The sequence below is a fragment of the Oncorhynchus tshawytscha genome, linkage group LG14, assembly GCF_018296145.1.
Source record: "Oncorhynchus tshawytscha isolate Ot180627B linkage group LG14, Otsh_v2.0, whole genome shotgun sequence".
In the NCBI taxonomy this organism is placed as follows: Eukaryota; Metazoa; Chordata; class Actinopteri; order Salmoniformes; family Salmonidae; genus Oncorhynchus; species Oncorhynchus tshawytscha.
Genome location: NC_056442.1, coordinates 30,293,743 through 30,310,154, shown reverse-complemented (window position 1 = coordinate 30,310,154; position 16,412 = coordinate 30,293,743). Strand labels below are relative to the sequence as shown.

General features: G+C 46.1%; 1 protein-coding gene across 1 annotated transcript in view; it reads left to right on the top strand.

Annotated features, from left to right (window-relative positions):
* The window catches only part of LOC112267393 (neurobeachin-like), a 338,648-nt gene that overhangs the window by 84,046 nt on the left and 238,190 nt on the right, over positions 1-16,412 (top strand). The window contains 7 exon segments of the mRNA XM_042297331.1: positions 2,969-3,077; positions 4,459-4,611; positions 5,625-5,793; positions 11,345-11,424; positions 12,556-12,618; positions 13,139-13,236; positions 13,880-13,972. Coding sequence (XP_042153265.1) covers positions 2,969-3,077; positions 4,459-4,611; positions 5,625-5,793; positions 11,345-11,424; positions 12,556-12,618; positions 13,139-13,236; positions 13,880-13,972 — 765 coding nt within the window.

Here is a 16,412-nt window from a genome sequence, read left to right as displayed (position 1 = left end):
CTACAATCTGGTGAGTACAGGAAGTTTCATCAAGTGAGGGTCTGAATCTTCTACTATGAGAATGCTGAGAATCAACGTTCTAATTTACTCCTCCCTGCTGATCCTTGTCCTGAAGGTCTAGCGTTGTCCTTGTCAGAGCCTCCCACCGAGCCCTGCTCCAATCAGAGCTCGGCCATAATCCTGATTTAGCTCAGTGACAGAGACCACACTGGGGAGATGCACACACAGCAGCTCTGAGCCAGGCTCTGCTCTGCCTAGGGCCCTCTCTCTGGTGCAGGCAGGGGCTAAACCTGCTGGGTAGTGTAGTCCCAGCCCTGAGTTAAGCCTGCTGGGTAGTGTTCCAACCCATGCCAGCTAGTGAATTCTGAGTAACTGTATTGGTTCTGCTGCCTGTTCCAGTGAGTCTACCTCTAAACTAACTGATGGCTCATGTTGATCCTCAGCATCTTCAGCAGGTACTGCAGCGTAACAGATAATGTGTGGGTTCAAAATGTATCGGAGAGAGGATTTGTGTAATTAGTATACTCTGGTTGATGAATCAAGGGACAGATAGTGTGTCTGATGTAGTTTATCATACTGATTTAGTTTATCATACTGATGTAGTTTATCTTACTCCATAAACATTGATATAAATGCTATAGGCTGGTAAGCATATCTAAAGGATATAGCAAGATAGCTAGTCTTCGTATCACCACACAGAATACTATAATTACATGTGGCTGTCTAAGGTAACCATTATGCAATTCCTGATTGTCCGGATACTGTGAGCTAATTCCCTACCATCAACATTTTTGCATCTATAAATTGAGTTTGCATCCCTTCGTTAAGGCTAAGTTAGGACCCAAACATATACTCTGGGATGTGTAATTAACTTAATTTAGGATTTACCAATAGTCCAACTAAATTGTGAACGTAAATTCAATGAAACAGTTACTCTATACACGAGGAATGCACTTACTCAAATCAGATGTATCAGTCAGTGTACATGATACAGAATAAAACAGAGTAAATGTCTACCACAAATAGACATACATCTTTACATGGGGGTTTTAGATTCTACTTTTTATTTTAGAGGTTATTCTGTCTGTACACACATGGAGCTTGCAAACAAGGTCTCGATGAACCTAAAGAGACTCCGACCTTTTATCCTTGGATAAACTGAAACTCACCCCCAACAAGGGCATCATACCCAGATTCTAATCTAGTTATGAAACTCATCAATGTAACGACAGGACTCCAGGAAGCTGCCCATCTGATAAGCGATCAGCCCATCATACAATTCTGACCAGTCTCTCTGAGAAGACATCAACCAGAACACATACTGTACAACAAGACATATCAAACTGAAAGCGGATTAGCGAGTGTCATAGAGAGCCTCTGTCAGACTGCCAAGACACGGTCACTCTGTCAGGACAGGCTTTAACTGAGAGACCCACTACAAAGACAGTAACTGACCCCAATGCAGAAGTAAACAGTCTCTCCACTTCTTCTCAGAGGACACCGTGTCTTTAGGATTAGAGGCTGATAAAAGGACTAGCAGATGGGCTGGGGATAGAAGATGAGGCTAGGAGAGAAGGCTGGGGCTAGGAGATGGGGCTGGGGCTAGGAGATGAGGCTAGGAGAGAAGGCTGGGGCTTGAGATGAGGCTAGGAGAGAAGGCTGGGGCTAGGAGATGGGGCTGGGGCTAGGAGATGAGGCTAGGAGAGAAGGCTGGGGCTAGGAGATGAGGAGATGGGGCTGGGGCTAGGAGATGAGGCTAGAGATGAGGCTGGGGCTGGGGCTTGAGATGAGGCTAGGAGAGAAGGCTGGGGCTAGGAGATGAGGCTGGGAGCTGGGGCTAAGAGATGAGGCTGGGAGCTGGGGCTAGGAGAGAAGGCTGGGGCTAGAGGAGATGGCTAGGGCTAGGAGATGAGGCTGGGAGCTGGGGCTAAGACTAGGACTGCAGCTTGGAGAGAGGCGGGAAAAGGCTGGGGCTAGAGGAGATGGCTGAGGCTAGAAGATGAGGCTGGGAGCTGGGGCTAAGAAATGAGGCTGGGAGCTGGGAAGGCGGGACTAAGAGATGAGGCTGGGAAGGCTGGGGCTTGGCTTGGAGAGAAGACGGGGGCTAGGAAATGAGGTTGGGGCTAGAGGAGATGGCTGAGGCTAGGAGATGAGGCTGGGAGCTGGGGATAAGAATAGGAGAGAAGGCGGGGGCTAGGAGATAAGGCTGGGAGCTGGGGCTAGGACTAGGAGAGAAGGCTGGGGCTAGGAGATGGGGCTGGGGCTAGAGGAGATGGCTAAGGCTAGGAGATGAGGCTGGGGCTAGGACTAGCAGAGAAGGCTGGGGCTAGGAGATGAGGCTGGGAGCTGGGGCTGGGGATAGGATACTGGGGCTTGAATAGAAGGCTGGGGCTAGGAGATGAGGCTGGGGCTAGAGGAGATGGCTAAGGGTAGGAGATGAGGATGGGGCTAGGACTAGCAGAGAAGGCTGGGGCTAGGAGATGAGGCTGGGGCCAGAGGAGATGGCCTAGGCTAGGAGATGAGGCTGGGAGCTGGGGCTGGGGATAGGATAGAAGACTGGGGCTTGAATAGAAGGCTGGGGCTAGGAGATGAGGCTGGGGCTAGATGAGATGGCTGAGGCTAGGAGATGAGGCTGGGAGCTGGGGCTAGGACTAGGAGAGAAGGCTGGGGCTAGAGGAGATGGCTGAGGCTGGGAGCTGGGGCTAGGAGATGAGGCTGGGGCTAGAGGAGATGGCTGAGGCTAGGAGATGAGGCTGGGGCTAGAGGAGATGGCTGAGGCTAGGAGATGAGGCTGGGAGCTGGGGCTAGGACTAGGAGAGAAGGCTGGGGCTAGAGGAGATTTAACAGTAGAGGAGCAATTTATCTGTATTTTGACACATTTCGCTTTTTATGTCAGAACACTTGCACACCACCGGATGTGTGTGTCGGTGTCTGTTTCCTAATAAACCTGTGTGTATATGTGTTGCAGTGCCACCCTCCTGGTGTTCCTGGTTGACCTGTTGAAGAGCTCGGTGGCGATGCAGGAACAGATGCTGGGAGGGAAAGGATTCCTTGTAATCGGGTTTCTGTTGGAGAAGGTAGAAACTCTAACCTAAAACCTATAACATGCTGGAGATAAGGCATGGACTCTTTGTCATCTTCCATTGTTTTTTATGTATTGCCTGCTTTGCTGTGATGTTGTGGCTACAGTATATGGGTTTTTAATGATCAAATCAATTAAATCAATCAGAATCAATTAAATCAATACATCATACGTTGTACCTTAAATGGCACGCTGTTCCCCATATAGTACACTATGTTAGAACAAAGCTACAGGGTTTGGCTTGGCCTAATAGGGCTCTGGTCAAAAGGTAGTGCACTACATAGGGAGTCATTTCAGTTTACCCGTTCTTACTTCCTATGGTGTGCCTGGCAACAGCTGATGACAGTTATTTAAAGATATCTCCTTTCAACCAATGTCCCTCAATATTTTCTTTAGTTCTTTAGCCTCTTTACTCCTCACTTTTGGTCAAAGGATATCAGAGGAGGACCAGAAATAGATCCATGGTTCTGAAACAGACAGGGACACAACAGGGCATCAGCCAACCAGTCAGACAGACTCTTTAATTCTGTTTGAAACATGGAGCCCAGTAGCCCTCAGATGGATAGGATCAAACCACAGATCAAAGAACAGAGCAGAGAGGCACAGAGGTGAGGAAGAGATTTGGAAGAAGAATCCACTTTCTGTTTTGAAGGGTATGTAGCCTCACTGCTTCCCCAGCCAGCTGCTGTCAGGTTGTGTCCTAAATGGCACCCTATTCCCGACATAGTCCACTTCTTTTGACCAGAGCCCTATGGGGCCTTTTTAAGGAAAATGCTGCCTTTTTGAACACAGACAGATTGTCCTGTAGCATCCTGACATCTATCCACCGGAGTCCAGCAGAGCCCAGAGCTCAGGGCCAGGAACAGGTGGTTGTAACAGGGGCCAGACGGTGGAAACAGTTTATCCCTCTCTGTCTCTCTCTCTCTCTCTCTCTCTCTCTCTCTCTCTCTCTCTCTCTCTCTCTCTCTCTCTCTCGCTCCTCTCCCTCCAGCTGCCAGCACTCTCACACTCACACCATCCTGCCATCTGGTTCAGATCTGTTTATACCACAGCTAGAATATTAGGAGAGACTACCTCTACCTGGTCAGGAGACATGTGACAGAAAGACAGACAACAATGATAACAGCAGGACTCCTCTGAGTCTGGATGCTCAGTCAAATGTTCTCAAACTTTGCTTGTTTGGTGAAATGTTACTACTTCAAAATGGTGAAACTCCTCAATTGCACTGCCCATGCTAAAACGGGCTTTGTGGAAAGTGAACCCTCTATCCAACTCTATGGTTGGCTTACAGTTAGTTATATGTTATTGAGGGATTGATTGACTGGTTGATTGATTGATTGAGTATCCAGTGGTCTGACCAGTCTCTGTGCCTCCAGTGCTCCAGGGTCCATATCACACGTGCGGTCCTTGAGCAGTTCCTGTCCTTCGCTAAATACCTGGACGGGTTAACCCATGGAGCGCCACTCCTCAAACAGCTCTGTGACCATATCCTGTTCAACGCAGCCATCTGGATACACACCCCTGCCAAGGTAAGTCCTGCCCCCACACTCCCCGCCAAGGTAGACCTTGTCCCCCGTAAAGATGAGCCCCACCCAGACTGGTTCTACTGGTTCCAGGTAGCTCCATGGTAACCCACATGAGTTCTGACTCACTGAAGACTGTTTAGAGCATTACTCACTACTACCATGATCCATTATGTAACACAACAGGGTCCTGATATTAGTGGATATTTTCTCCTCCGAATTGAAGACTTCACCACTGACTGAGGTTTACTGCCTGCTGTCACCATCAGCTCCTCAACCCTGAGAAGTATTGAAATGTTTTAGACTGAAAATACATAATGACCCGTGAAGTAGTGGATGAGGCGGATCAGAGGAGCTGGGTTGTGTGGAGAATCCATTCTCCTCACTGGCACCGCCCCTGGTGGCTCTTATGAATAAATACATAACGGTTGTGGGGAAATGTCTCAGGAGTTGAGGTAGAGAGAGTCTCTGGAGGTCGACCTCAGACCCCTCCCCCATACACTTCTCTCACATGGAGCACAGAGAGCGAGAGGGGCAGACAGAGGTAACACACTAGATTAGAGCACTTTTAGACATCTCCTCTTCTCTCTGTTAGATGGGAAAGAAGCTGTAGAGGGACTGTGTGGGATTATTGTCCAGTCAATTGCTAATTACAGAGGCCGTATTAATGAGACTGAACAGAGCAGAGCGGAGATGGAGAGAGAGGAGTGGAGAGGAAATAAGAGGGGAGTGATGAGAGGAGACTGTTATAGTGTGTTCTAATAGAGTGGAATGTGGGGTCAGCCACAGCAGCCTGTCTCTCTCTCTGTTCTACACCTGCAGGGAGGATGATGGGCTCAGGTCAGCTAGGACCTCTATAATACAGCATTCATTTAATATGACCAGTTCACAGCCTTAATATGATACCTTAATCAGCCTGGAGTAGGTTATAAATACTATACCTGACAGCTATATTTATGTAGAATCACTGGGTATAGGTTAATTGTGTGTGTGTGTGTGTGCGTGTGCTCTCCCCTCAGGTCCAGCTCTCACTGTACACGTACCTGTCTGCAGAGTTTATCGGCACGGCAACCATCTACACCACCATCCGTCGTATTGGGACAGTGCTGCAGCTGATGCACAGTCTGAAGTACTACTACTGGACCTGCAACCCTGAGGCCAGCAGTGGCATTACACCTAAAGGACTGGGTAAACACACAGACACACACCACAGGTCCAGAGATGACAGGCATCTCCTCTCTGTGTGGTAACAGGCTGCCATGAGGCGGCTGTCTGCCGTGTTGGAATTCAAAGTCACCCTGAACTGTCATGTCATCTTCCCCTCTCAGCTTTTTCTCTCTGAAACTATTCAGAATGCTCAGAGGCCCAAGTGCTTATACAGGCCTATATGGTTGGAAGCAGACCTGTATATATCCTACAGGTCAGGTTAGAACAGTGCTGATAAACCAGGTCTGTCTCTTAAATAGCATCCTATAGGGCTCCAGGCAAAAGTAGTGCACTATGTAAGGAATAGGGGGCCATTTGGACATAACCACAGGAGAGAAGTGTAGTTTATTCCACAGAGGAAGTAGATGTGTATTAACTGTGTAATGAATAGTTGATGCAGCAGTTTAGCCTCAGTTCACATGGTTAATGATTTCTCATGAAGCCCAGAAAACAAAGAACACTATGACCATTAATCAGCAGTAGGGTGGAGAAATTTGCCAGAGCTACAGACCAGTCCTATATGAAATATTGAGCAGAGCTACCATACAGATCTATGTGAAGTAGGATACTGAGTGTGTCTGTGGTAGGGAGAGTTTTATATATAGACAGCTCTGGAACGTTCTGCAGTGTTTCTACTCTGATCTGGGGAAGGGTTTGGACTCTCCGGGCTGTTTAGTTTTTCTGCTTTTACTGACGTTGATGAATAATAGATATTGTGTCATAGATTGCTTGTTTTGGATGTTCCTACTAACATCTTGGCCTGTTTTGCTTTAGTATGTGTTGCAAAACAGTGAGACAAACAGTACTAGTTTATAAGATGCTTGTTGGACTTAGTAGCCATGTTCTGTTTGTTGGACTTAGTAACCATGTTCTGTTTTTTGGACTTAGTAGCCATGTTCTGTTTGTTGGACTTAAAAGCCATGTTCTGTTTGTGGGACTTAATAGCCATGTTCTGTTTGTTGGCATTAGTAGACATGTTCTGTTTGTTGGACTTAAAAGCCATGTTCTGTTTGTGGGACTTAATAGCCATGTTCTTTTTGTTGGAGTTAGTAGCCATGTTCTGTTTGTGGGACTTAGTAGCCATGTTCTTTTTGTTGGACTTAATAGCCATGTTCTGTTTGTTGGACTTAATAGCCATATTCTGTTTGTGGGACTTAGTAGCCATGTTCTTTTTGTTGGACTTTAGCCATGTTCTGTTTGTGGGACTTAATAGCCATGTTCTTTTTGTTGGAGTTAGTAGCCATGTTCTGTTTGTGGGACTTAGTAGCCATGTTCTTTTTGTTGGACTTAATAGCCATGTTCTGTTTGTTGGACTTAATAGCCATATTCTGTTTGTGGGACTTAGTAGCCATGTTCTTTTTGTTGGCATTATTAGCCATGTTCTGTTTATTGGACTTATTAGCCATGTTCTGTTTGTTGGACTTAGTAGTCATGTTCTGTTTTTTGGACTTAGTAGCCATGTTCTGTTTGTTGGCATTATTAGCCATGTTCTGTTTATTGGACTTAGTAGTCATGTTCTTTTTGTTGGCATTATTAGCCATGTTCTGTTTATTGGACTTATTAGCCATGTTCTGTTTGTTGGACTTAGTAGTCATGTTCTGTTTGTTGGACTTAGTAGTCATGTTCTGTTTGTTGGACTTAGTAGTCATGTTCTTTTTGTTGGCATTATTAGCCATGTTCTGTTTGTTGGACTTATTAGCCATGTTCTGTTTGTTGGACTTAGTAGTCATGTTCTGTTTTTGCATTATTAGCCATGGACTTAGTAGTCATGTTCTGTTTTTGGACTTAGTAGTCATGTTCTGTTTTTTGGACTTAGTAGCCATGTTCTTAGTAGTCATGTTCTGTTTGTTGGACTTAGTAGTCATGTTCTGTTTTTGGACTTAGTAGTCATGTTCTTTTTGTTGGCATTATTAGCCATGTTCTGTTTATTGGACTTATTAGCCATGTTCTGTTTGTTGGACTTAGTAGTCATGTTCTGTTTGTTGGACTTAGTAGTCATGTTCTGTTTGTTGGACTTAGTAGTCATGTTCTTTTTGTTGGCATTATTAGCCATGTTCTGTTTGTTGGACTTATTAGCCATGTTCTGTTTGTTGGACTTAGTAGTCATGTTCTGTTTGTTGGACTTAGTAGTCATGTTCTGTTTGTTGGACTTAGTAGTCATGTTCTGTTTGTTGGACTTAGTAGTCATGTTCTGTTTGTTGGACTTAGTAGTCATGTTCTGTTTGTTGGACTTAGTAGTCATGTTCTGTTTGTTGGACTTAGTAGTCATGTTCTGTTTGTTGGACTTCGTAGTCATGTTCTGTTTGTTGGACTTAGTAGTCATGTTCTGTTTGTTGGACTAGCTATGTAGCTATGTTGTTTCTCTTCAGTCAGGGTCGTTCAACTAGACACAGCAGAAAACAAAGCTGCTCCATCCTAGTAGAGATCACTCTTTGAAAGATCTTGGTGATGAACCTTGTCTGCTGAGACATATGTTGGATGATGTGTGTGTAGAATATAATCCATATTTGTGAACCAGACCATCTTTCTAGTTTCTTGTTCATCTTCCCGGTAATGTGTTCTTTAAATTAATAGAAGTGTAAGTCTGCCTCCTGTTCAAAGTACTACACTACAAAGGGAATAGGGTGCCATTTGGGATGTAGACAGTGTTTTGCTGATGGTTCTAGAATCCCGGTGGGAGAAACGGAAGAGAGGAACGGTATAGTTGGTCAAATACTGAGGATGGTGTCCTCACCCGAACCTGGAGGTAATTTTATCGTCCTTCTATTTCCATTAGACCTGGTTTTCATTTGACTCTAGTTGCCTCTAGATGTGGAGAGAGGGAATGGGAGGGAGAGAGATGAAGGGAGAGGGAGATGAGGAGAGAGCAGGTAGATACTGTAATCAAGTGTTCAATTATAAGAACAAAGCAATGGTGGTTGGAACAGAGCTGGTGCAGGTGTACATCCCAAATGGCACCCTATTCCCTATATAGTGCACTATGTTTGACCAGGGCCCATAGGTCAAAAGTAGTGGACTATGTAGGGAATAGGGTGCCATTTGGGACGCAGACACAGTTTGTCTCTGGAAATGTTGCTGCTGGTTTCTCTGGGAGTCTGTAAATAGAGAGCCATCAAATTAAACCAATGCATCATCCTCTCACACACAGACACTGCAGTGCAGGCTCAATTTCTCTCAATCCCTAACATGCGCTCACACAGACAGAATCTATCGCTCTCTCGCTCTCTTTCTATTTTTCTCTGTCTTTCTCTTTTGCTCTGTTAGACACACACTCTGTTGGTCCTGCTCCTCGTATGTAGTCACATACTCTGAAGTCAAATTTCTAATTTCAGGTCTCCACACTCCCAGCGTCTGGAACTGATCCATTTAGATAGGAGCCGTAACAATATTGTCTACATTCCAAATGACACCCTATTACTTATATAGTGCACTACTTTTGACCAGAACCCTATGGTGCACTATAAGAAATAGGAAATATTGAATATTGAAATAAGAAATATTGTCTAATCTTGAGCAGTGCTGAGAATCTGTATCCTCCCAGTGAAAACATAGAGTATTGATCAACCCTGTGAAATATTATCCAATGCTATTTCTGCCTGCTTTATCTGAACCAAGTCAAGGGTGAAAGTGAAATTAGGTCAATTTCCTAAGTATCTATAATAAAATGTGTATATGAAGCACGCTCTCATGATGGATTAATTACCTCTCCCGTCACACTGACTCAATGTAGCGAGGAGGAGAAAGTGGATTTCTGCGTTAATAACACAAACATAAATCATTTATCAATAAAGTGAACCTTATCTTCCTCCTGCCCAATACCCTCAGGGCAGGTGGACTGAACCAACCAATGAGAGCCTGAGAATCAACAGTTGTGACTAAGTTGGATTCAGCATGTGGATGCAGCTGTGTTGTTAAGGATGCTGTTATCTAGCGACATGTTCTGTTCCTGTACTGTGTTCTCAGACGGCTTCTATTAATCAGTGTCACAAGGAGCTGAGGGAGCCTGTGTTGAAGGGTTTCCATTGATTTCTGAGGGGAAATAGGACAGTCAGATGTTGGATTAAATTGTGTCTGACAGCAGAGGACTATCTTCACTCTGGAGATACGTTCTTGTGTGTAAATTAATAGCTCTGTGTTATTGATCTCTCTGTGGCAGCAACCTGTCCACGTACACTATATATACAAAAGTATGTGGACACCCCTTCAAATGAGTGGATTTGGCTATTTCAGCCACACCCGTTGCTGACAGGTGTATAAAATCGAGGCACAGCCATGCAACCTCCAAAGACAAACATTGGCAGTAGAATGGCCTTACTGGAGAGCTCAGTGACTTTCAACGTGGCACCAGCATAGGATGCCACCTTTCCAAGTCAGTTCTTCACATTTCTGCCATGCCAGAGCTTTCCGGTCAACTAATTGCTGTTATTCTGAAGTGGAAATGTCTAGGAGCAACAACGGCTCAGCCTCGAAGTGGTAGGCCACACAAGCTCACAGAACGGGACCATCGAGTGCTGAATTGTCTGTCCTCGGTTGCAACATTCACTACCGAGTTCCAAACGGCCTCTGGAAGCAACGTCAGCACAAGACGTGTTCATCGGGAGCTTCATTAAATGGGTTTCCATGGCTGAGCAGCCGCACACAAGCCTAAGATCACAATGCGCAATGCCAAGCGTCGCTGGAGTGGTGTAAAGCTTGCCGCCATTGGAGCAGTGGAAACGCTTCACCATCTGGCAATCCGACGGACCAATGTGGGTTTGGCAAATGCCAGGAGAACACAACATGCCCAATACATCATAGTGCCAACTGTAAAGTTTGGTGGAGGAGGAATAATGGTCTGGAGTTGTTTTTCATGATTCGGGCTAGGCCCCTTAGTTCCAGTGAAGGGAAAAACGAATGCTACAGCATAAAATGATTCTGTGTTTCCAACTTTGTGGCAACAGTTTGGGGAAAGCCTGAACCCCATCAAACACCATTGGGATGAATTGAAACACCGACTGCGAGCCAGGCCTAATCGCCCATCATAAGTACCCAACATCACTAATGCTCTTGAATGGAAGCAAGTCCCAGCAGCAATGTTCCACCATCTAGTGGAAAGCTTTCCCAGAAGAGAGGAGGCTGTTATAGCAGCAAAGGAGGGGCCAACTCCATATTAATGCCCATGATTTTGGAATAAGATGTTGGACGAGCAGGTGTCTACATACTTTTGGTCCTGTAGTGTATTTATTCTACGCGCTCAAATACAATATGTCTTAAAACCACAGAGCAGAGTGAAGTTAATGATAATAGATGTTGTATCAGAGCCTAGTGCCGGGCTGCAGCTGTAATCAATAACCAACCGTCTGTAATGTGTCATATCTGTCCTCTCATATTTGATCACTCATCTGGGTTGGGCAGTGTTATGCATACAGCACCGTGTTGAGTTGTACTGCTCTCTGTAGATTTCTGATAGGGATAGATCGGCTCTGAGATGTGAAGTCAATTTCAGACGTGTGTGCATGTTGATCCCTGTGACTCGGTCTGTGTTTGTCCTCAGATGGTCCAAGGCCCACCCAGCAGGAGATCATCTCTCTCAGGGCTTTCATGTTGCTGTTCCTCAAACAACTCATCCTCAAGGTACTGCACATAAACACTCACACATCCATTCCAAAACAAAAACAGTTTGTTTATTATCTCCACCAGAGAAAGGAACCATGGGTAATTGCTCTGGAACCATAATGTCCAATCAGCATGCAGGTTCAGGTCCGTCCGTGTTGTTGTGTTCAAATCATTGCTTAGCTTCAACAACATGGCAGCAGGCTCTTTTTCTGCAACAACTAGGCCTGCAGCCTGAGGCCACTACAGAAATAAGCAGAATTTAAACAACGGAGGGAAGATAAACTGGCTACCAATAGAAAATATCTACCATTCTGTACAGCATCAGCTACATACACACGCACGCACACGCACGCACAGCTCAAACAACAATTAACCTCCAATCTGTTCCTGCAGAGATTCTGGTTCCTCATCAGAAGTGTTTAAACGTTACATCACTGTAAAGTCTCTGAACAACAGGAGACTGGGGAACAAACACTGAACGTGCTGCAATATTATATTAATCTCACAAACCAGCATTTGTCAACTGGTTCCAGAATGAGAATTATTATCCGTCAACAGCTTAGCTCAGCACTGGCATTGATTAACAGTGCCTAGGTCTATCTCCTGGATACTGGCATACAAACACCCTGGTGTTAACTACACTATCTAACAGACCTGCCAGTGATCATTAAGCAACCTAAGGCAGTTTCCCATCTGTTTCTGTTACTAGTAGGAATAAATCGTTTCTTGAGTCAGTCTGTTTCTGTTACTAGTAGGAATAAATTGCTTCTTGAGTCAGTCTGTTTCTGTTACTAGTAGGAATAAATTGCTTCTTGAGTCAGTCTGTTTCTGTTACTAGTAGGAATAAATTGCTTCTTGAGTCAGTCTGTTTCTTTTACTAGTAGGAATAAATTGCTTCTTGAGTCAGTCTGTTTCTTTTACTAGTAGGAATAAATTGCTTCTTGAGTCAGTCTGTTTCTGTTACTAGTAGGAATAAATTGCTTCTTGAGTCAGTCTGTTTCTTTTACTAGTAGGAATAAATTGTTTCTTGAGTCAGTCTGTTTCTGTTACTAGTAGGAATAAATTGCTTCTTGAGTCCGTCTGTTTCTGTTACTAGTAGGAATAAATAGTTTCTTTGGTCAGTGTGAAAACCTGTGTGTCATTTCTTAGGACCGAGGTGTGAAGGAGGATGAGCTGCAGAGTATCCTGAACTACCTGCTAACCATGCATGAGGTGAGTGGCAAGTCCCCATGATCCTGGGCTGTAGCGATGTAGGGTTGAGAGGTCTGTCCATTGATGATGCTCTACTGTATGGTGCTGTAAACCTCTCTCTCCCTGTCTCTCTTTCTTTCCCCCTCTCCATCTCTCATCCCCCGCTTTCTCTCTCTCATTCCCGTCTCTCAATTCAATTCAATGGGTATTTATCTCTCTCTCTCCCCCTCTCAAACCTTTCTCTCTCCCCATCATACTCTCTCTCTCCCCTCAACGCCTCTCTCTCTCTCTCTCTCTCTCTCTCTCTCTCTCTCTGTCTCTGTCTCTGTCTCTGTCTCTGTTTCTCTGTCTCTGTTTCTCTCTCTCTCTCTCTCTCTCTCTCTCTCTCTCTCTCTCTCTCTCTCTCTGTCTCTCTCTCTCTCTCTCTCTCTCTCTCTCTCTCTCTCTCTCTCTCTCTCTCTCTCTCTCTCTCTCTCTCTCTCTCTCTCTCTCTCTCTCTCTCTCTCTCTGTCTCTCTCTCTCTCTCTCTCTCTCTCTCTAGGATGATAATATCCATGATGTTCTCCAGCTGGTAGTGGCTCTGATGTCAGAACACCCAGCCTCCATGATTCCAGCCTTCGACCAGAGGAACGGCATACGGTACGCAACACACACACACACACACACACACACACACACACACACACACACACACACACACACACACACACACACACACACACACACACACACACACACACACACACACACACACACACACACACACACACACACACACGGCACAGCCCTTGGGGAACAAAGCCCACTTGCTGTTGATGCATGGAATAACATCACATCTCTAATACTGGAGATTGTGTTGTGAATCTACATGATACCTTTTGAATAATTCACATATTCTGTAAGACATTTTATGATATTAACATATTCATTTTATATCAGACATGGATGATAAAACATACTGTATGCCCTGTGTGTTCTATGAAATATGAATGTATATCAGCCACTGACTCCTGCAGAGTGCTCAGCATCTTCACTGCAGGAAATGGGATGGCTCTGTTTTGATCAGGAAACTAATTTAGTTGTCACGCCGACACACAGACTCTCAAAACAGACAGGGAGGTCTTTCCCTGCACACCCAACTAGTTCAGTCTGGTTTCATTGTAACCGTCCAAGCACTCTATTTCCATTATAGTGTACTACTTATGATCAGAGCTCATAGGGGACACAATCATTAACGGGGCCATGTTTAAATGTGATTCATATGTCTCCTGTCCTGTTCCAGGGTGATGTACAAGCTGTTGGCGTCTAAGACTGAGAGCATCAGAGTCCAGTCCCTCAAAGTCCTGGGATATTTCCTCAAACACCTGGGGCATAAGTGAGTTATTATCCCTCTCTCAATGAAAGACTGTCCCCAAGAGAGGTCTGGATCTATGAAAGACATTCTCTTCTTCTCTTCTCCCCTTTACTCTTCTCCCCCCTCTTCTTATTCCCTCTTCTCCCCTATTCTCCCCCCTCTTCTTATTCCCTATTCTCCCCTTTTCTCCCCTCCCTCTTCTTATTCCCTCTTCTCCCCCTCTTCTCCCCTTTACTCTTCTCCCCTCTTCTTATTCCCTCTTCTCCCCTCCCCTCTTCTTATTCCCTCTTCTCCCCCCCCTCTTCTCCCTCTTCCCACCTCTTCTCCTCTCTTCTCCCCTTTACTCTTCTCCCCCTCTTCTTATTCCCTCTTCTCCCCTCTTCTCCCCTCCCCTCTTCTCCCCTTTACTCTTCTCCCCTCTTCTCCCCTCTCCCCTCTTCTTATTCCCTCTTCTCCCCTTTTCTCCCCTCCCCTCTTCTTATTCCCTCTTCTCCCCTCTTCTCCCCTTTACTCTTCTCCCTTCTTCTTATTCCCTCTTCTCCCCCTCTTCTCCTCTCTTCCCCCTCTTCTCCCTCTTCTCCCCTTTACTCTCTCCCCCTCTTCTTATTCCCTCTTCTCCCTCCCCTCTTCTTATTCCCTCTTCTCCCCTCCCCTCTTCTTATCCCTCTTCTCCCTCTTCTCCCCTTTACTCTTCTCCCCTCTTCTTATTCCCTCTTCTCCCCCCCTCTTCTCCCTCTTCCCACCTCTTCTCCCCTTTACTCTTCTCCCCCTCTTCTTATTCCCTCTTCTTCCCTCCCTCTTCTCCCTCCTCCTCTTCTTATCCCCTCTTCTTATCCCCTCTTCTCCCCCTCCCCCTTCTCCCCCTCTTCTTATTCCCTCTTCTCCCCTCTTCTCCCCTTTACCCTTCTCCCCTCTTCTTATTCCCTCTTCTCCCCTTCCCCCTTCTCCCCTTTCCCTCTTCTCCCCTTCTTCTCCCCTCTTCTCCCTTTACTATTCTCCCCTCTTCTCCCCTGTACTCTTCTCCCTCTTCTCCCTTCTCCCCCTCTTCTCCCTCTTCTCCCCTTTACTCTTCTCCCCTTCTTCTCCCCCTCTTCTCCCCTTTACTCTTCTCCCCTCTTCTCCCCTTCCTCTTCTCCCCTCTTCTCTCCCTTCTTCTCCCTCTTCTTCTCCCCTTCTTCTCCCCTCTTCTCCCCCACCTCTCTTCTCCCCTCTTCTCCCCTTTCTCTTCTCCCTCTTCTCCCCTTTACTATTCTCCCATCTTCTCCCCTTTACTCTTCTCCCCTCTTCTCCCCTTTACTCTTCTCCCTCTTCTCCCCTTCTTCTCCCCTCTTCTCCCCTTCTTCTCCCCTCTTCTCCCCTTTTACTCTTCTCCCCTCTTCTCCCCTTATTCTCCCCTCTTCCCTTTACTATTCTCCCCTCTTCTCCCCTTTACTCTTCTCCCTTCTTCTCCCTCTTCTCCCCTCTTCTTATTCCCTCTTCTCCCCTTTCCCCTTCTCCCCTTTACTATTCTCCCCTCTTCTCCCCCCTTTCCCCTCTTCTCCCCTTCTTCTCCCCTCTTCTCCCCTTTACTATTCTCCCTCTTCTCCCCTTTACTCTTCTCCCCTCTTCTCCCTTTACTCTTCTCCCTCTTCTCCCCTTTACTATTCTCCCCTCTTCTCCCCTTTACTCTTCTCCCTTTACTATTCTCCCTCTTCTCCCCTTTACTATTCTCCCCTCTTCTCCCCCCCTTTACTCTTCTCCCCTCTTCTCCCCTTTACTATTCTCCCCTCTTCTCCCCTTTACTCTTCTCCCTTCTTCTCCCCTCTTCTCCCCCTTTCTCTTCTCCCTCTTCTCCCCTTTACTATTCTCCCCTCTTCTCCCTTTACTCTTCTCCCCTCTTCTCCCCTTCTTCTCCCCTTTCTCCCCTCTTCTTCTCCCTCTTCTCCCCTTTACTATTCTCCCCTCTTCTCCCCTTTACTCTTCTCCCCTTCTTCTCCCCCTCTTCTCCCCTTTACTCTTCTCCCTCTTCTCCCCTTTACTCTTCTCCCCTCTTCTCCCCTTTACTCTTCTCCCTCTTCTCCCCTTTTATTCTCCCTCTTCTCCCCTCTTCTTATTCCCTTCTTCTCCCCTTTCCCCTTCTTCCCTTTACTATTCTCCCCTCTTCTCCCCTTTACACTTCTCCCCTTCTTCTCCCCTCTTCTCCCCTTTAATATTCTCCCCTCTTCTCCCCTTTACTCTTCTCCCCTCTTCTCCCCTTTACTCTTCTGCCCTCTTCTCCCCTTTACTCTTCTCCCCTCTTCTCCCCTTCTTCTCCCCTCTTCTCCCCTTTACTCTTCTCCCCTCTTCTCCCCTTTACTCTTCTCCCTCTTTCTCCTCTTCTTCTTCCCTCTTCTCCCCTTCTTCTCCCCTCTTCTCCCCTTTACTCTTCTCCCCTCTTCTCCCCTTTACTCTTCTCCCCTCTTCTCCCCTTTACTCTTCTCCC